This window comes from Lytechinus pictus, chromosome 7 (genome assembly GCF_037042905.1).
Source record: "Lytechinus pictus isolate F3 Inbred chromosome 7, Lp3.0, whole genome shotgun sequence".
Lineage (NCBI taxonomy): Eukaryota > Metazoa > Echinodermata > Echinoidea > Temnopleuroida > Toxopneustidae > Lytechinus > Lytechinus pictus.
Genome location: NC_087251.1, coordinates 39,050,008 through 39,071,390, shown reverse-complemented (window position 1 = coordinate 39,071,390; position 21,383 = coordinate 39,050,008). Strand labels below are relative to the sequence as shown.

At 34.7% G+C, this 21,383-nt stretch overlaps 2 protein-coding genes across 6 annotated transcripts in view; both read right to left on the bottom strand.

Moving 5' to 3' along the window:
- Positions 1 to 692: 692 nt before the first annotated feature.
- LOC129265202 (uncharacterized) lies at positions 693 to 16,720 on the bottom strand. 4 transcript variants are annotated; one of them, XM_064102651.1, is made up of 21 exons: positions 16,630 to 16,678; positions 14,171 to 14,646; positions 12,163 to 12,240; positions 11,255 to 11,335; positions 10,659 to 10,763; positions 9,613 to 9,787; positions 9,202 to 9,273; positions 8,837 to 8,986; positions 8,555 to 8,633; positions 7,626 to 7,795; positions 7,212 to 7,368; positions 6,530 to 6,650; positions 6,088 to 6,240; positions 5,534 to 5,830; positions 5,109 to 5,159; positions 4,788 to 4,859; positions 4,136 to 4,186; positions 3,835 to 3,906; positions 2,508 to 3,520; positions 2,247 to 2,345; positions 1,057 to 1,843 (listed from the first exon to the last, which is right to left on the bottom strand). In XM_064102651.1, exons 2-19 carry the CDS (start codon positions 14,270 to 14,272, stop codon positions 2,606 to 2,608), a joined length of 2,901 nt encoding a protein of 966 aa, XP_063958721.1. In that variant the 5' UTR covers positions 14,273 to 14,646; positions 16,630 to 16,678; the 3' UTR covers positions 1,057 to 1,843; positions 2,247 to 2,345; positions 2,508 to 2,605. The 4 variants fall into 4 exon arrangements, with proteins under 4 accessions (XP_063958724.1, XP_063958723.1, XP_063958721.1 ...); XM_064102653.1 differs by lacking the exon at positions 14,171 to 14,646 and having other exon boundaries at positions 1,056 to 1,843; positions 16,630 to 16,718; XM_064102652.1 differs by lacking the exon at positions 4,788 to 4,859 and having other exon boundaries at positions 1,610 to 1,843; positions 16,630 to 16,699.
- The window catches only part of LOC129265201 (mucin-2-like), an 18,430-nt gene continuing 13,676 nt past the window's right edge, over positions 16,630 to 21,383 (bottom strand). For both annotated transcript variants that reach the window (XM_064102650.1, XM_064102649.1), the window contains exons 18-20: positions 20,331 to 21,365; positions 20,057 to 20,155; positions 16,630 to 19,650 (exon numbers count right to left, since the gene is read on the bottom strand). In XM_064102650.1, coding sequence (XP_063958720.1) covers positions 19,561 to 19,650; positions 20,057 to 20,155; positions 20,331 to 21,365 — 1,224 coding nt within the window. In that variant the 3' untranslated portion in view covers positions 16,630 to 19,560. The remainder of the gene's footprint in view (positions 19,651 to 20,056; positions 20,156 to 20,330; positions 21,366 to 21,383) is intronic.

Below are 21,383 nucleotides of genomic sequence, written 5' to 3'. Positions count from 1 at the left end.
ATAAGACCACACCATCATCGCAACGTAATGATTCACTTATTTCACATATTACAATGGTAGTCAATGCAAATAAGAAATAGGCATAATTATGTAGAGCTGTTTGTTTTACGCGAAAACATTTTTTGTGCATTCAATATTCTTTTACGAGTCTCCCCATTGTAACGAAACATATTTCAACAAATTAGATCAATACAATTTTGTAAAAAGTCCAAATTGTTATTTATATACCATTTCGTTTATCCTCGTATATTTGGCAATGAATAGAAGGCTTTTCTCAAAAGGAAAACTCAGCACACGAGACATGCTAAAGTATCAATATTCATTTAAAAGCATTGTATTATAAGCATAAAAAATATCTTATTAAGCATGTTTTTAATGTATAGGATTTTAACATACACACTATGGATCCATAGAAAAAATATAAATTTAAATGTTTGATTGCCTACATTCGACGTTAACATATTCGCTATGATAAATAACATTTATATTAACAATGCACCAAATCAATAAAACATCCAAAAGTATATGTTTTGTTTGTCCGCTCCGCACACGAAAGAGAAGAAAAACTGGACAATGTTGATATTGAGTACCCTATACAGAGCGGGAAGTAAACAAATTTCTCATTTTCTATATCCTTACCTTTTTTAACTCAGTTAAGTGAAGAAATTGAATTGTTACGTCATATAACCAGATTGAAATCAATATTCAAATTTATAAAAATATCAACGAACGTAGAGAGCACCAGCACTTGACGCCCTCTACGTTCGTCGAAAAGTACCTACAAAACAACAAAAAATATTTACACTGAAATCTATACATGAACAAATATTGCATTGGACGTTCGGATATCCTGTTAAAAACTAAACTCATAAAAAGTGTCATCAAAATTGCAGTCCAGTCAATCGAATACATATTTATGATGCCTTCCGTGCTCTTGAGGGATGGTTGTTCTTGGTATATTCATGGTCGAACACCCACATAACCACACACACACTCGCATTATGCGCTTACTTCACACATTCAGAAACAAGAACGTTTTAAACGTTGATTATTTTAATATTTCTTTATTGAGAATGAGACTTAACAAAGCATTTCCATTATCATATATAGCTTGATTCATTGTATGGCATGTCAGAATCTGCAGATTGTTTTATAGCTTTATTTCCAATGAAGTATGCATACTTTTTGTTGACAATATTTTTGTTTCAGTAAGTTAAATGAATTCAATTTTCAAGTATATTCAAGATTCGTCATTGAATTATTTCAATATGACTTTTTAAGTAACTAATCATTAGTGGTTGAAGAGTATGGCAATGGACTCCTCAAACTGCAAAATAAATTCTCTTTGAAAATCAGAACTGAAATAAAGTTGTCTATGATTAGAATATAACATACCATTATCCTTTTGGAAATAAATGAATAAGCCTGAATTTGTTTGTAACCATCATTCAGAACTCTGCCAGTTTTTAATGAAATTAAAGCCCCCTGATTGCTTCAGTTAATAGTGGCTCTCTATATATGACCTGTTGCATATTTAGCCTTTTTCCTAAACAAAATAAATTGTATTTTAGAGTTCGTAACTAAGACTTATTGAAAATTCTTTTTTTTTCAGTTTCGGTAAATGATCCAAAGACATGCCCATTTTTTTTTCTTATGGGATAATATTCTAGGTGAATTGAAGGTTTGTTTATGGCCCAAAGGTATCCGGTTTGTTTTCAATCATTGCAGTATAGTTGAAGCGATCTGATAGTTCCTAATCCGCTTTCGCAGGCTTGTTCTTGTGCTTGCGTGCGAGCTTTAGGAATTTCTTGAGCTTCTTCTTCTTTGTCTTTGAATCCATAGCCTAAAGACAAGGAAATATGAAAAGGAATAAAAGAGAATAAGAAGATCTCAAAATTATGAGCTGCTGGAAGAAAATGAAATACGATTAAAAAACATGGTATAGAAAGTTGATATTTAAAATATATTTGGTTTGCATGGTACATGCATTGACGACCGACACGTGTTACATAAAGACATCATCAAAATCACACAATTTTTCTAATGTTTAATCAGCATTGTAAGATTATTTCAAACCTTTCTAAACAAAGTTTAGGTTTCAATAATCTTTAGTAATTGAAATGTTTTAGATGTTTTGGATTGTTTTAAACTTGTAATGAAATATATCTTTTATAGAGTCACCACTTAACAGTTAAGAAACAAATTCATATGAAAATACACTGAATAGACTCGGATTGTGTAATTACCATTTTTTGGTTATGAGAAGAGGTATCCGTTGTCATTCCCGGGTTGGTTGATTTGGGGAATCGTCTTTGTGAAGGCTCCTTCCGGGTCTTTTTAGAAGGCTACATAGAGGATATAAGAAAAAAAACACTAGATGAATATTTTCAAGTACAAAAGAGAATTTCACGGCGTCTCTTGTAAAGCCCAGAAGTACTTTTTAGTTAAATATTATGTAAAGTGACGTTAAAAGCCTGACATTTGAAGAAGAAAAAATCATAAATCACCTTCGAAAAGTCCCCTCCATTGGCCACAGGAACAAGAGCGTGATCCCCAGATGTTGAAGCAATATCTGTTTCACTTGGACAGGTTGGATGTCCATTGTCTAGATTGAGGAAATTTTCATCAGAAACTTTTCCTTGTCCGTTGTTGGTGACTTGGCTCTTTGATTGCTCCAGGGGCTCGTTTGAGAATCTACAACAGGTCCGAGATTCTTGATCTGGAGCACGTCATTCGTTGCCAAGGAAGAAGACTCTGGCTGGGAGATTGTAATATCGTCAGAAACTGATTTTATTTCTGGGACGGTCTCATTCGTAGCATCAAGGGCTTTCTGGACTAGAGCAGCAGATACACGATTAGCCAAGGTTGGCAGAGGCTCGTGCACTGATTTTACGGTGATGAAGCGTGCACTGCTGACGGTGTTGTTGCATTCCTTAGTTGAACTCTTCTTCTCCAAAGCTTGATCGGCAGGTCTAGATTGCCTGGTAGTAGCGATCTTCACGTATGGGTCGTTGGCCGGTTTTACTTGAATTAACCTCACATTTGGAGTGCCGCTGTTATTCTGGCTTTGGATCTCAGGTACCTCAGAATCAGAATCGGATTCTCCATTGGTCATTAACGGCGAGTTGGCATGTTGAGCTGGTCGCACGCTAATTAGCCTCACTTTGGTGCCGCCGTTGACCTGGCTATAACATTCGGTTTCATCTGTGTCTTTAGGTTGAAAGACAGAGTCATCCACTGATCTGATGGCCATCTGTTTCGGATTCTCACCAGCCAAGGTCTCATTCACCTTATCATCAGATCCCGCATCATATACAGATTCATAACGGGCCTTGGTCTTCAGAGGCTCTTGATGTTGATAGGGTTTGCAAGTCGCTGGCAGGTTCTCCAGAGGAAAGTTGGCCAGTTTGGCATCAGAGTCGGATCCTTTGATGGTGTAAGAAGAAGATGACAAAGTGGATTCGATGGATGGTGTGATCCTTGGCAGGAAGTTGCAAGCATTCTTACCACTGGATTGCTTCTGTTACAAGGAATGAAATAGAAAGAACTATTAAAGTATGTTTTCTCATATTCGTTTTTATATGAAAAATGACATTTCATTTCTTACAATAAAATGCGAATATATTAAATAAAGTACGAGTGTAATAGCTATAGCCATGGACAAGATACCCTGCTAAAACTAATTCATAAACTGAAACTAAAACTGCTAACTGTGCAAACAAAACATATTTATATATTGGTACATTGACTCAAACAAATTTAATGAAACTCTGAGAAAATTCAAATAAGTTGATTAAGTGTATTATGTGCAATGTGTGCTTTTTATGCCCTTACCTTGTTCACAGAATTGGTCTGTGTTTGATCCGTTACATCCATGCCAGTGTTCTTGGAAGAAGACGGTGTGTCCTTATAGAAGAAACAATTACATTAACTTGTAAACTCGTCATAATAATGTAAAAGAAATCATTGTTTGTCTATTGGAAGTATGTATATTCATGTTCAATCAGATTTTGGTAAAAATCATATGCAGTAGAGTATAATTCACGTTGCTTTAATGTATGATGATATTTACCATTATAAAGAATTTAAAAATCCATCTGATAATAACTACGGTCATACATTCTGAGATACCTACCGGTCGCTTGTTCACAGAGAAGATAGAATATCCTCCTTTTGGAGCAACAAGCTATGACAGAAGAAATAAAAGCAAAGTTTATTTGATATGAAAATTAGGTTTCAATTTATACGTAAACAGTAAGAAGTGTAAACTTTGACAACAGTGTTCTTGACGGTGAAAGTTAGATTGGAATAATTCTTGGATCGTGTATGCAACACGATTCTTTACGTTGTTGTAGTCCGTTTTATGAATAATTGTCCTTCTATGTACCAAACACTTAACTTTAGGATCAAGGAGAAAATATGATCTTTAAAATATCAAATAATTTAAGTTGATCAATCTACATTATGCCCCATTCGACTCAGTTGAGGTAAATAGAGATTCGGCAGGAATTGATTCCTTGAAATGCTAAAGCGCCCTTTAGACAGTTAGGCTAAAGGAAAAAATATCGTGGAGTGCCCTGAGAGTTATATCTGACACTCTGACAGACCTGAGCGATATATATGTACGAACCCAATATCATTGTTTTTGTTGTTACTATTATTATTATCATCATCATCATCAAAATCATTTTTGTATTCATAATCCCATTAAATGGCAAATTCTTCACTATGAACCGTTTCTTTGCTCTAAAGCTAAAATAAATTTTTAGATCAATAAAATACTATACCTTTTCGTCAGATTGTAATGTATCCTTGTGTTCCTTTGAGATGGAATCATATACAAGAGAAGTTCCAGTGTCCTGTATTAAGTACACGATGTTAACATCTTCATTAGATAGCTCTGTAGTTCGCTTAATAATGGTTCAAATGTCAAGGAATTCAAAATACAAGTGCACTTTTGGGCATTAAAATAATTATTTAAAAAAATGTTTATTTGCTTCACCGAATAAACATAAACATACATTATCTTTAGTAAACAAGAGAGAACCCACCCTAAAGTTTATATTATTTGTATTGTATTGTTAACTTTAAATCTTAAAGGTACTCACCGGTTGTTTCTGGACGCAAAATACAAAGAACCCTCCATTAGGAACAGAAGCCTATATGAAATATAAGTAAATGAAATGGTGTGTATATAATATTTATAACTTTCAATTGATTAAAACAAAGCTCGATCTTCTTAATAAAGTTGAGTTTAACAGCGTTGATTGTTAATGTATTCGGTTGTTAAATAACAAATAATTTTTTTCATGTCATCATATCATAAAAAGTCAATAAAAATTTAAATATTGATTGACAACCTCTTGAACACACAAGGAATCGATAAATTTACTCTTAGCTAACCTAGACAAAATTTGCAAAGTGACAAAACATCATATGAAATACTTGTATTGCAATTTGTACGATTGAAAGAGCTCGGTGTCCATGAGAGATTTTTTTTAAAATCTAAAATGAATAATCTTTTCCAACCTACCGTGGATATCTCAACTGCCGTCCTGTCTTCCTCATGAATTTGTTCCATGCGTACCTTACAGGTTGGTGAGCCAGCAGGAGTGATCTTAAATGACTGCCTAGCCATTACGGAAGGCATGGAAACAAATACCGAGGACGTTGCAGGTGTCTGTTTCTGGACAGTACCAGATACCGTTGGTATAACCGGTGAAGGTGTTCGGTACGATAGGTCGACAGTAGCAGACACGGTTGGTATGTCAGGTAAGGATGGTCGAGGAAGAACAGCCAGGCACTCTTCAGAAGGTGCGTTGAAAGCCACCTGAATTTAGAAGAAAATTGAATTTCGAACAACACGTAAAGGAAAATGTAGTGTTTGTCTTTGATTGAAAATTTTTTTAGGCCGGTTAGTTGTTAAATGTACAGTATTTTCTTACCTTCGGGGGGGACGTTGTACATAAGAACATAATAACATTCTATTCAATTTCATTTTATTTGTCATTCATGTTTCATTACTTATTTCATAGCTTGTTAATTATGAAAAAGGTATATGGAATTCTAGATTAAACAGAAGCCTACCACAGGTGTTTCGAAGTGCTGGGGTTCTTCGGGAATAGTCAATGCCGGTCCAGTTCTGGTATTCGATTTCTTTCCAGTTTGGAAAACGAAATAAAAGTCCTTCGAAGGAGCATAGAGATCTTCTACGTTCTCATCGATATCACGGAAAGAAACCTAGGTTAAGAAGAACAAATCACAATAAATCAAAAGGCCAATATGTATATTTTTATCATTACGCTTTTACGTTCTCCTCTTTTATTTCAGCAAAAATGTAATAATCATTTTCTGAACTTTTCTTTTCAAGTAAAATATTTAAGATAGTTTCTATGAGTCTTTTACGAGAAGGCAATGTAACCAGAACTCATCTGTTTTTAAATCGTAGATACATGATGTTGACGGGAAAAAGTGAATAAATAAATGAATAACATTGAAAAGTAATAATAAAAATAGCCTTTATGTATACCTTGCCTGCTCGCAGATGGAAAGGGAACAATTTATTTAGACGGTCCGGTCGCGTTAAATACAGGAAATATGCATGTCCAGCAAAAGACAAAGCCAGGTCAATCCCATTCCAGATATTCGGACTGTGAAAAAAAGAAAAGAAAGAAAGTGTGATGCAGATAAACTGGTAATATATGTGAATGAGTTTGGATTTGGGTTCATTTAATTACTGAATAGTCACATCATTTCATTTCTGTATGTGAGTTTGTAAACAAAATATACCCATTAATGAGACATTGCATTTTGAATATCTCTTGGTATATATACAAATGCTATTCATGACACAATGGAGGATACCTTGAGCTTTGCCTAACCTATCAATAATTAATATGTACACCTACATGAATGTTCTCTTAAACAGATAAATACTGAGGATTGTGTATTCCATTGTATTGATTAACATGATAAGATTCTACCATTAATTTGATTTTTTTAAATTTAATTTGATTATGTGTAAACGAAATTTAAAAGAAAGTCTTTATCGAGATATTGAGAAGGCATGTTCTCGGGTTTTTTTTTAAAACAAGATTGTAAACGGAATATTCTTATAATGTGTTTTCTACGCAGGTTAATTTCCTTCTGATCATTAAGTAAAGCACATTTTGTCCTGTTTATGTGATAGGAACAAAAAGAATATTAAATACCTTTTCAGAACTGGGTAGACGTACAAGGATAAAAGTCGATAGGTAGGCTCAGCTACAAACCAAACACTAAAGAAGATAGCGAATGGTAAATAGAAGGGCACCTTTCTTGGGTGGTTCTTGATTGTTACCATACAGCCGTATACGAATATGATAGCGCCTGAAGAGAGAAACAGAATGAAAGAATGAGATAAAAGGATATATTTTGTTATTATCTTACTATAATAAGAGTGGGCCCGTGACAAAATACTTAGAGACATTCCGATTTATTTTAAGCGTATTTTTGTAGTGGCCAAATATCAATCAGATTGCCAATTAATTTATTTCATTTTGCTAACAAATTTCATGATCAGTACCGTAGCATAACAATCATTCTGGGGTTGTTTACCTTCTTGATATAAAAGAACATTCTCTTACCTGTAAACTTTAAGCCAATCAAACCGCTTGCTGATAGTGACGTCATACTAGTAATGGTGTCTTGGGGGTCCAGGAGCACACGTTGGTCAAAGAAGACGATTGTGTAGAATGTCAAGTAGATGAAACAAAAACATACCGTCTTCACTGTTCCAGGTAGGCTTATCTGAGCTCTGTAAAAAGAAAAAATAATTCATTATCCTCTCCTCCTCATCATTTTGATCATTGTAATAATCTCCATCTACATCATCAAAAACTCCAGCTTCATCAACACTACCATTGCGACAGCGCCTATCTTCGATCGACCTGATTGCAAACATTTCAAATTGTGTGCAAACTTTTCAAACAAATATTGTTGTTGACAACCTGATAGTTTGACTGAGGCTTACCAGATATGACAACAAGTAATAACAAACCGTATTCCAAGTATCAAAGCTCATTCATTACTTTTAAGACGAAGAAATAGCTTATGACAATGTTCATTCACACTAATAGGGATCCATAAATGTACCCTATATTTGGTAAAATAGCAGCACAAGAGGTTGCTCATGTGTGCTATAATATACACATGATGCACCTTAAATGGGTGCATTTAGCTACACTGTGCAACCTAGATGGTGCAGAGCTGAACCATCTCAGGAAGGAACCAATTTAAAACCCTTATTAACAATGTTAACGTAAAGGATGCAGCTTTGCACCTTTTGGTGCAGACTTGCATATCCGGGTGCAAAATGTTACCCAAGAAGTTATTTTTTCACGTAGGGTGCAAGATGACACCGCAAAATGTGCTACTAGTGTTTCATTTAAGGTGCAATCTTGATCCTTCATTTCCTAGTGTGATGGAAAGAAACTTCAAAATTTGAATTACTGGGTTAACATGTGGGCTCTTATTCGTATTAATTTATCCTGACATTGTGTGAGATTGTACTTACCTGGTGATAGAGAACCCCTTTGACACAAGCAGCAGAACACACACAAAGAAAACCGTAGACAGCCACGAGAAAACCTCAGCTGAAAAAAAAAACAGATGAATAAAGTCATACCAATAAATATGCTTCTCAATGCCAAAAAAATTATATATAATAATACTTCTCTTTATTATTCTTTATAATCACATTTTTGGTATATTTTAACAAAGTATTCAATGATGGATCATTTTAGGAGATTGAAAATTTGAGATTGATATTTTAAGTGTTGATATAAGCTTCAATTACCAGCGTCTTGCATCTTAGTCATTTCAAGTCCGGTCCGGGCAAACCTCGATAAATCGATGTTTAGGAGTAGAAGACACACTGTCTTGAAGAACAGACTGCTGTAGAATAACCGATAGGTTAGGTGCAGTAGTTTCCTCAGCGACAAGACGTCTAGAACAAAAATTAAAAACAAAATGATGAATGAAAGTGAGAAATTTTACACGAAAGTCTGATTTTGGTAATCCTTCAAAATCTTGTAATAAAAAGGTAAACACCACCGCTAGAAGTTAAATGTAGACATGAGAGAGAATAGACTAATTCCTCTTACAGCTGTAAGGGGAAAATATGATAAATAACTGAAATTTGTGAAGTAGTTATATACTTACATCTGAATCGAGTAGCCACGATAGTCATCGCCACGTATCCAAGAAAGAAGGCCAAGTCAGTCTCCATCATGACTGTAAGAAAGAAATCATATATATCCTGATTGAGAAAGGAATGAGTATGAAGTCAATGATATTAAGACACCCTTGATAACAGGAAATAGATAAGGTTGACATGATGTTGATAATAATAGAATATTTTCCCTTTGATAGGAATTATTTTATTTCATTGATAATTAGACCGAGTGCCTTTTTTCTAATTAATGTCAACTTCCATGATTAATAAGTTTATGCACATCATCGATATTTTTAATCAGTTATGTTTTTTCTGTTATATATTTTGTATATATACCTAAAAATGACGCAAACCGTACGCCATAAATCAATTAAAAAAACCTGATGACAAAATCTTACACTTCTGGTTCTCTGCAAATTCCGTCCAGAGTCCATCTTTCCCATTGGTCATATGTAAGGTGTACGAGACGTTCCTTAACCCCTTTCGATTACTCCTACAATTTGCCAACTGAACGAAGTAGTGCTGTGGTCGCTGTCGGGATTCGAAGGTGATGGTATCTTGACAAACAAGCCACTGAATAACAAAATAATGAAAAAAAATATTTATAACGTGGTATTGTCCAGAAATACAATGAAAATAATTATACAATAAAATAAGAAAAAAAAAACTGTTTTGAATTTGTTTATTGTTTCATCTGGTCTGCGTTTATATCAGTTGTTATACCGGTATAATAGTTTGGAATGGAGGAAAGTTAGCAATATCACCTCTATTGTTTCTACTGAAATATTTTTACTACTTCTATTACTGATTATTACACCAAAAATGATGATGATAATATCGATTATGATGATGATAATGATGATGATAACAGTGATCTGAGGATGATGTTGATAACAATTACTAGAACAGGTCTAACGTATTCTTTTATTAAATTGTACAAATTGAACACGTAGCAAAGAAGTAACACTTAGTATTTCTCCAAGGAAATGGATATAGGTCGTACACTCTTAAAATAGTTGGTCAATGTTTTAACCAATCCATAACCAACTTTGGGTCTTAAGCCTATTCTGTCCATCAAACATTAAAGAGCTTGATGTCAAAGCTGTGTTGGTTAGTAGAACAACCAAACGGTAATTGAAAATTGTGATGTTTCTTGTTGACCGATAATTAACACACATTCACACAAAATTAAGATACTTCAAAGAATTTACCAAAATCTAGCGAAGACGTAGATTTAATATCGATGTGACAACTTTTGGTAAGAATTCGATTGGTATATAGTTGAGCAGCACTTTCTTTGCACGATTTGGTCAAAATGATCTTGACCATGCGTGTTCGGGAATAATTTGTGCAGTTTGGGGCAAAATTATAACCAACAATGTGTTGCCGAACGAAATTTACCCAAAATAATGAGAGTGTACTGCCGTTACAACACACTACTTACTTTGAAACCAATGTCATCAGTGATCAACTGACAAGTAGGATCAAGGCCAGTCAATTTAATTTTATATTCAAGATCCTTCACCTTATCGATTTTACCCCGACAGGTCTAATGGGTGAAAAAGGAGAAACAAGATCTGTTAGAAAATAATAAAACATTATTCGTTTTGTTTTTTACTTGGAAACCGTAATTATCTGGCTCAATTTTACGCTGAAAATAGCGTAAAATTTATTAAAGACTCGACTTAACGATGAAAACATCATTAAAACCTTAAAAAGTATTGTATTGAAAGCATATACGGTAAAGAATAATGCAGCAAGTTGCCAGGATTGTGTAAAAAAAAACAAAAAAAAACGTATTTTCACTATAAGACTGTGCCTACCCTAAAATTAAGAGTAAATAAATATGATTATTTTCAGTTTCTCCATAAAAAAGTATTTGTTACATTCTAGGTATTCTTATGAGTTTCCTACCCGGATAAAGAGGCGGGCATTAAATAACCTTTAACAATTAAAAACTTCAGGTCATTACTGACCTGATCCGCGACAATCATCTTAATATGTTAATTTAACAAAAAATTGATTATGATATTTCATTACCAGTCTATCTTCGTTCGGTCGTATACTTCCCCACTGTCCATAGCTTTCATCAAAGATGACGAGTCGATAGCAGCATTGGTCCTGTGCAAAACACATTTTGTTTTTGTTTACATATATTAATGATTAACACAGATAATGATAAATCTTCACGTATAATACAAGAGTGGAATCTATCATCACTCGATTTAAGTTGTTCACTTACCGATCTCTCTATTTAAAACATATATACAAACCTGTATAACCCAAAGAGACTATTTACGTTATAATTATTATCTCCATGCCATATATGTCAAAAATCGGAATATATTACAATTTTCTTTTTAGAAAATATCTATGGTTTGTACTGAAATGTACATTGTCTAATAGAATTTGTTCATTCTTTTTTTTTCATTTGGAGATAAACTGGAGTGCGTGCTTAAAGGCCACCGCATATACCTTACGATTGGTCTGCTACCCAATCTTGGAATAAAACGTAGTTAGAATTTGATGCTCATATATTGAGACATGGATTATCTCATTGTGTAATGTTCTAAAAATCATCTTACGAATATCTATGTTTAAATCTGTGACAACGCTACCATCATCCTTATTAGAATAAAAGCGAATTTAATATCTAATCCTAATAACGTCATAACGATCGTCATAACAATTTGAAACTAATTTGGACTCTTCTACAAAATAAAGGCTTACAGTCATCCAAAATTGTTATATTAATATTCGTTTACTTAATTTGAACCTCATTTTATTCACATTTTCAGAAAATGAGCAAAATGAGATTTTTGTTCCAAAATCGGATTGTTGACCAGTCGTAAGGTGTACGGTGGTCGTTAGAAATATGACTTTAGACCAATCTAAACTTGAGATAAAATTTAAACCCGGTATACCATTTTGAAAAGGGGATTACTTACAGCGGGGTATGTGATAGTGAAGTTTAGGATGTTGTCTTCCCTGTTTTGGAAATAAAATTGCCCAAGGAAGGCCATATCCTATATGGAAGAAAGGTGGAAGTAAGAGTGAGAGAGAGAGGGGACATTAAATAGCGAATAAAGTTAGTTGAGCAAAAGTAATTTCCTTGGAAAAAATTGTGCATTTGTTAAAATAGATCATTTTCGATATGTACATTTTATCAATGCATCTAAATGGAATATTTTCTTTTACTATGTCAAGATGCAAACGAAATTTTGTTTCAGGTTTTTCGAGTAGTATTGAAACAAGTCCAGTCTTTAATAAAAAAGGACGGAGCTTTTTTCAAACCTGTTCGGCATGGCGTAATGAGGCAAGCACTCTCTCAATCGCAAAATAAACTTTTAGCCTTTTAAAGTAAAAATCTATGCCTAACGTTTTGATATTTTTTCGTTGATTTAGTTTTTTTTAAGACATACCTTTTACTTTTATTTTTTTTAATCCTTTTTTTTTCCTTTGGCCAACTTTTGATGTTTAATATATTAAGATATAATATTTCACATTTTTTATTTTCGTTTTTTTTTCCATTTTCAAATGTTAAACACTGTTTTAGATCTTGTGTTTTACAAGGGGATCATTATCAAATCCCCAGTTTCAAAACGCATTTGTGAATGGCTCCTTTTTCTTACCATGCGCTTTAACCGTTTCATTCTTGACGACTACTCTCTTTTTTATAATGAATGAAAATGTAAAATCCTAAACGCATTCTAGACAAATTTTAGCATGCTTTCAACACTCATTTGCTGAGGCTGTACCATACAAAACTACCGTTGAATATTGAACAGAATCTTTATTCTAAAAAGTCCTGGTGCCTTTTTCATAAAACTTGTTACTATAAGACATTCGCAATATCAGTTTAAAGCTACTAAAATCATTCGATTTGATTGGCTGATATTTAAACCCGTTATAGAAGTTGTGTAAATGTTGTTTTAAAATCTTTATGAAACGGAACCCAGGTATTTCTGGCGAGACCATATTCATTGTTTTTCTTCATTCTTTGTCAAGACGAAAATAGCGGGGGGAGCATCCCAAAAAATTCCAGGTGGGGATGTTGTGTTCAATCTTTGCCCAGGGCTAAAGCGGGTAGAAATTTATTTATTTATTACAATATATTCATTCAGATACAAAAGATCAGCAAAAAGCTGTTTTTTATCAATGACCTGATGAAATCTAATCATATTCTTTATATGATACAGTAGCGTACGCAGGGGGAAGGGAGGGGGGGGGGGCTACAGCACAGGGGTTCAACCCCCTTAACTCTATAAAACCCATTTTGTACGCAGGGAGATGGTCACAAGGGTTCCCAGCCCCCGTAATAAATTTGTTTGGTACGAAACGACCTCAAATTTTGGGTAAGTCGTTTTTTTTCTTCTAAACGTTTCATTCAGCTTGAAAGCCCCCCCCCCCCTTTCAAAAATACTGCTTACGCTACTGATATGATATAAACGTATAGGCCTACACTTATTATCATTAACCTTAGTGTTATTATTATTAATATCAATTATTATTTTCTATAATTATCACAAATTATATTTTGTAGTAGGATGGGGGGTCGGGTGTCCGGATACTTTATATTTTTTAAGCCTTCTATTTTGTCTTTGGATTACACTAAAAATATGAATTCAATAGTTTTAATCATCTGCTATTTTGTTCTCTATAATATTTCCTAACATTTTGTACTAAAAATTGATGAAACTTTGCTTGTAAATTTTTCAGATGACTTTCTAAAATTGATCTTCACTCGCTTCGGTCCTTCTCAATATTCTATTTGTAGAATAATAAAAAAGTATACGATGGTATGTGTACACACACTCCCCATCATGTCAATGAACATTTTACATCCAAACTCCATTCAAAGGTTTAGCCCCATATCCACCCCGATGTTTCTACATCAGTCTCCACCCCTCCCTCCCTCTCTTCTTTAAAAATAACCCCACTCTTGTTACAACTCACCTGTTCCGTAGAGATTTCTCCGCGTTTGAATTTGGCATCTGCATTGCCCGAAACGAGCAAAATGCAGGCCAAAACCAGCACGAAGAATTTTCCAAGTTCCATAGTCGATCTTTCGGTAAATCAGCTTTATTCACTTGATTTTCTTGCGAATTACATGCTGAATTCAACGTTTGTTCTGATCGATGAAACGCTTGAAAAAATTGTGATTAGTTGGTAGCAACGTGGAGTAGATAATACAACAGTTACTGACGTATGCGCGCATTAGTCGAGTGACGTAACAATGCAAGCGGTTTGCACTTAGATGATAGATGATGAACGTTTGCACGCTTTAGATGAGTGACGTAATAATGCATGCGCTCTTATGACAAAAAATGATGGGCGGTCCAAGTAAGAGGTACGTTGTTGTATAAGTGATAATCAGGAGCGGATTCAGGATTTTCCAGAAGGGGGTATTTCTCTTCAGAAGAATTGACAAGCTAAAAAAAAAGAATAAAAAGATCTTCAATTGCATATCCCCAACATTATCCTCTACAAATATTGACTCACAGGGGGGGGGGGGGGGTGGTGCACGAGCCAGATTTGCCCCCTCCCCCTGGTCCGCCAATGGTGATTATAATCCGTAAGTCAATTTACATGTTCCTTGACTCTAAATGCAAAGGAGCTGTTTGGTCCCTAATAACATTCCTCTCGGAGTGATACCAGGGACCAATCCCTTTGAAGTGAACTGTACATCGTTTTAGAGTGCATTATGACTCCTCTTTGAGTGAACTGCTTGTGCATCCTTTATTCCAGTCTCAAAAGATGCAAAACTCACTTCATAAGGAGTGAGATCATCTCACACCGAGACGAGTGTGATTAGGAACCAGATTAGATCTTTCGTATTAAGAGAGTACAAATATTAGATCGCATCTGTTTTTAATGTGTATTTGACGTGAATGCTTTCCTTGATTCGGCTTTCTCCAAATAAATTTAGTAGAATTTATATCCATAGTTTTCGTATTTACTACGCACCAATTCCTTTGAAAACGGAAGTTAAATTACAAAGGAGAGCTGAGAGGCTTTTGTCGAAATCGGAATCCCTTGACTCTGGAAAATGACAAAATTTGCAATTGTTCGTCTGGTGCAAATCTTCGGATGATCGGCTGTCCCAGTCCACTAAATTTCGATAAAAGCCTCTCAGCTCTCAATTGTGATTTTAATTGCATTTTCAAAGGAATCGATGCGTTGCAGAGTTTCTCCGGAGTAAATGCGAAAAATCTCCGTTGATCGTTCTAAGGCTACTTTCCAATACAACCTAGGGCCTTTTCACACGAGAATCTTGAATCATCTTTGTAATGATTGCAATTTGTATTTAGAATCATTGTACCATATTCACACGTTCACTCGAAAACTGTGATTTTTTAAAATCGAATTCCTGAGTGAAGGCGGTATTGTGTCCTTTGTGATTTGACAATCAAACCCAATCAAAGCACTGCATTGGAAAAAAAGAAACTAAGTGATTGAAATGTCACGTAAGCTCCGCCCCTCAAAAGTTGTTTTGCAGGTCAACCCTTCCAGACGTAAAATTCGTACCGTAATTTGAGTTAAACTGAACTGGAATTCACCTCCGGAGTAGAATTTGTCGTGATTATGATTAGCATTCGTGATTCTAGTTTGGTTTCACACGTGCTGGAAATTCGTCATTAGAATTATTTTTCACTGGAATCGTCATTCAAATTACGATTTTGGTACCGTGTGAGAGGGCGGATAGACCTCAGCTTGGAGTACAGTCGGGGCTTAGAACATGGCCCTGTTAAGCAACAATTCATTGAAAGTGGTGCGTGTATTATTCTCCATAGGCAGCACCCCCGAGTATTCTGGAAGATGTGTAAAAAAAGACAAATGTAACCAAAATAGATAAAACCTTTTTTTTTGGGGGGGGGGCTTTCAAATTTTATCGGTACCAATTTGACTTCTATTTTTATTTTAAAAGACTTTTTGGGGGGCTTTTCAAAATTAACTTCAACATCCTCACTTTTTTTTGAAAAAAATCTTTCCCAGGGCCCTGGCTCAGAACAAAAGACCAGATACTCCGTATATCGGAAAAAAAGGGTAATGAGAAAAAAGCTTGCAGTCAGAAAAAACTGATTAACTGAGATAGGGCAAATTCGTCATCAGGAAAAAAAAAACTAACATGGTGATAATTCATCGATGATATACCTCGATTTTGGCCTCATATGTCAAGTTTAGAACAATCATTATGAAACACAGGCAAAGTGAATGACCACGCTGTTTTTATTAAACAAGGCTGTCATTTGCCCTGCTCGTAACGAGCATTAATATAAGACAATAGTACTATTTGTGTTATAATAGTTATGATACATAAATTCCTCATACATTCAAATTAATCATTCTTAAAAATTCAATTACAGTAATGGACACACCAATGCCAATGCAACACACATCTATTCAGCCCTTACCACTGGAGATGGCGGTCTCCTGCTTTCCACACTGCATATATTTTCAACTGAATCGTGACTTCAATTATGTACTCGACATCACGTTTTTTTTTCAGTTACTTTAAACTCTTGCTACTGTTTATCTTTTATAACATCTAATCATTGCTTTCCTTGAACGCAGAAAAAAGAAACGAAATTAAACAAAGATGCTCTATCGACTAATAGTTTCTTTCCTCAGAATAAAATGCCATCATCTATGCAGACAAAAGTTGAATGACTTTCTCTTGACTAACAAAGGATATAGCATTGCACCTGTCCCATTGCATACTGATCTATTGGAAGTTTTTTGTTCTTCATTGGATGCCCTACCCCCCCCCCCCAAGACTTCACTGGATTCGGATTTATTGTCTCGATATATAATAGTCAGCCGTGGTAGTACGCAGAAGGGGATGGCAGGGGGTCACCCATGTAAATCTTTAAACCCGGCTTCTTCTATTTTTATTATGATAAATTTAGTTTTAATCCATCTGATGGCAATACCAACAGTGCTGTAATATTTTTTTTTTAATGTTTTACGTTAAAAAGTAAGCATGATTTTTTTTTCAATAAAGGGAAATACATTATCACAAAAATGATCACATTCATGTAGTGAATATTTACAGCCAAAAAAAAATCAATAAATCAATGTACACTGTATATTTCCTGGAACACACGGAAGAACTGTTCTCGCATAATTACAAAGCCGAGTTGGATTTATTCAACCGTTCCACGACAGGCCTACTATAGATTTCATTATGTGTATATACATCTATTTATTTTTAATGCTGTGGTATCGAATTTAATACCAATACAAAAGCTAGCCAACTAGAAAAAGATTATGTTTACATACATTAGGTTACCAGGCAAGAAATCAATGTTAACAATTTTTAATCAATTGTTTTTAATAGTTTACGTGAAAATATAGGCTTCAGTTACGAAGCTCTCAAACAATCCACACAAGTGACAGTTTTGGTTTTAGAAATGACTAATTACATTTTTTACTTTCAACATTACAATTTTCATTTCATATCCTTTCATATCAGGCTGTATTTACTTTATAAGTTATACATTCCAAATTTGATCGGCAAACTTAATCACCATAATGATTGATTGTCAAAATCTTCATTCCCGGCAATTTATTTCTTATAAGCAGTTTGGAAGTTTATTGCAAATAAGACCACGCCATCATCGTAACGTAATGATTCACTTATTTCACATATTACAATGATAATCAATGCAAATAAGAAATAGGCATATGTAGAGCTGTTTGTTTTTAGGCGAATTATTTTTTGTGCATTCAATATTCTTTAACGAGTCTCCCCATTGTAACGAAACATATTTCAACAAATTACATCAATATAATTGTGTTAGAAGTCCAAATTGTTATTTATATACTATTTCGTTTATCCTCGTATATTTGGCAATGAATAGAAGGCTTTTTTCAAAAGGAAAACTCAGCACATGAGACATGCTAAAGTATCAATATTCATTTAAAAGCATAGTATTAGAAGCATCAAAAATATCTTATTAAGCATGTTTTTAATGTATAGGATTTTAACATACACACTATGGATCCATAGAAAAAATATAAATAACAATGTTTGATTGCCTACATTCGACGTTAACGTATTCGCTATGATAAATAACATTTATATTAACAATGCACCAAATCAATAAAACATCCAAAAGTATATGTTTTGTTTGTCCGCTCCGCACACGAGAGAGAAGAAAAACTGGACAATGTTGATATTGAGTACCCTATACAGAGCGGGAAGTAAACAACTTTCTCATTTTCTATATCCTTACCTTTTTTAACTCAGTTAAGTGAAGAAATGGAATTGTTACGTCATATAACCAGATTGAAATCAATATTCAAATTTATAAAAATATCAACGAACGTAGAGAGCACCAGCACTTGACGCCCTCTACGTTCGTCGAAAAGTACCTACAAAACAACAAAAAATATTTACACTGAAATCTATACATGAACAAATATTGCATTGGATGTTCGGATATCCTGTTAAAAACTAAACTCATAAAAAGGGTCATCAAAATTGCAGTCCAGTCAATCGAATACATATTTATGATGCCTTCCGTGCTCTTAAAGGATGGTTGTTCTTGGTATATTCATGGTCGGACACCCACATAACCACACACACACTCGCATTATGCGCTTACTTCACACATTCAGAAACAAGAACGTTTTAAACGTTGATTATTTCAATATTTCTTTATTGAGAATGAGACTTAACAAAGCTTGATTCATTGTATGGCATGTCAGTATCTGCAGATTGTTTTAGAGCTTTATTTCCAATAAGGTATGCATACTTCTCAAAATTACATTTCGTTGACAATATTCTTGTTTCATTAAGTTAAATGAATTCAATTTTCAAGTATGTTCAAGATTCGTCATTTAATTATTTCAATATGACTTTTTAAGTAACTAATCATTAGTGGTTGAAGAGTATGACAATGGACTCCTCAAACTGCAAAATAAATTCTCTTTGAAAATCAAACCTGAAATAAAGTTTTCTATGATTAGAATATAACATACCATTATCCTTTTGGAAATAAATGAATAAGCCTGAATTTGTTTGTAACCATCATTCAGAACTCTGCCAGTTTTTAATGAAATTAAAGCCCACTGATTGCTTCAGTTAATAGTGGCTCTCTATATATGACCTGTTGCATATTTAGCGTTTTTCCTAAACAAAATAAATTGTATTTTAGAGTTCGTAACTAAGACTTATTGAAAATTCTTTTTTTTTCAGTTTCGGTAAATGATCCAAAGACATGCCCATTTTTTTTTCTTATGGGATAATATACTAGGTGAAGTGAAGGTTTGTTTATGGCCCAAAGGTATCCGGTTTGTTTTTCAATCATTGCAGTATAGTTGAAGTGATATGTTAGTTCCTAATCCTCATTCGCAGGCTTGTTCTTGTGCTTGCGTGCGAGCTTTAGGAATTTCTTGAGCTTCTTCTTCTTTGTCTTTGAATCCATAGCCTAAAGACAAGGAAATATGAAAAGGAATAAAAGAGATTAAGAAGATCTCAAAATGGTGAGTTGCTGGAAAAAAATGAAATACCATACAAAAACATGGTATAGAAATTTGATATTTAAAATATATTTGGTTGCATGGTACATGCATTGACGACCGACACGTGTTACATAAAGACATCATCAAAATCACACAATTTTTCCAATGTTTAATCAGCATTGTAAGATTATTTCAAACCTTTCTAAACAAAGTTTAGGTTTCAATAATCTTTAGTAATCGAAATGTTTTAGATGTTTTGGATTGTTTTAAACATGTATTGAAATAATTATATCTTTTATAGAGTCACCACTTAACAGTAAAGAAACAAATTCATATGAAAATACACTGAATAGACTCGGATTGTGTAATTACCATTTTTTGGTTATGAGAAGAGGTATCCGTTGTCATTCCCGGGTTGGTTGATTTGGGGAATCGTCTTTGTGAAGGCTCCTTCCGGGTCTTTTTAGAAGGCTACATAGAGGATGTGAGAAAAAAAAAACTAGATAAATAAATATTTTCAAGTACAAAAGAGAATTTCACGGCGTCTCTTGTAAAGCCCAGAAGTACTTTTTAGTTAAATATTATGTAAAGTGACGTTAAAAGAATAAAAGCCTGACATTTGAAGAAAAAAAAAATCATAAATCACCTTCGAAAAGTCCCCTCCATTTGCCACAGGAACAAGAGCGTGATCCCCAGATGTTGAAGCAATATCTGTTTCACTTGGACAGGTTGGATGACCATTGTCTAGATTGAGGAAATTTTCGTCAGAAACTTTTCCTTGTCCGATGTTGGTGACTTGGCTCTTTGATTGCTCCAGGGGCTCGGTGGTCCAGTTCTGGATCTTAGGGGGAGGAACCGGGTACTGCCACGTTTGAGAATCTACAACAGGTCCGAGATTCTTGATCTGGAGCACGTCATTCGTTGCCAAGGAAGAAGACTCTGGCTGGGAGATTGTAATATCGTCAGAAACTGATTTTATTTCTGGGACGGTCTCATTCGTAGCATCAAGGGCTTTCTGGACTAGAGCAGCAGATACACGATTAGCCAAGGTTGGCAGAGGCTCGTGCACTGGTTTTACGGTGATGAAGCGTGCACTGTTGACGGTGTTGTTGCATTCCTTAGTTGAACTCTTCTCCAAAGCTTGATCGGCAGGTCTAGATTGCCTGGTAGTAGCGATCTTCACGTATGGGTCGTTGGCCGGTTTTACTTGAATTAACCTCACATTTGGAGTGCCGCTGTTATTCTGGCTTTGGATCTCAGGTACCTCAGAATCAGAATCGGATTCTCCAGTGTTCATTAACGGCGAGTTGGCATGTTGAGCTGTTCGCACTTGAATTAGCCTCACTTTGGTGCCGCCGTTGACCTGGCTATATGATTCGGTTTCATCTGTGTCTTTAGATTGAAAGACAGAGTCATCCACTGATCTGATGGCAATCTGTTTAGGATTCTCAGCAACTCTGGTCTCATTCACCTTATCATCAGATACAGATTCCCAAGGAGCCTTGGTCTTCAGAGGCTCTTGATGTTGATAGGGTTTGCATGTCGCTGGCAGATTCTCCAGAGGACAGTTGGCATCAGAGTCGGATCCTTTGATGATGTAAGAAGAAGATAAAACACTGGATTCGATGGATGGTGTGATCCTTGGCAGGAAGCTGCAGGCATTCTTACCACTGGGTTGCTCCTGTTGCAAGGAATGAAA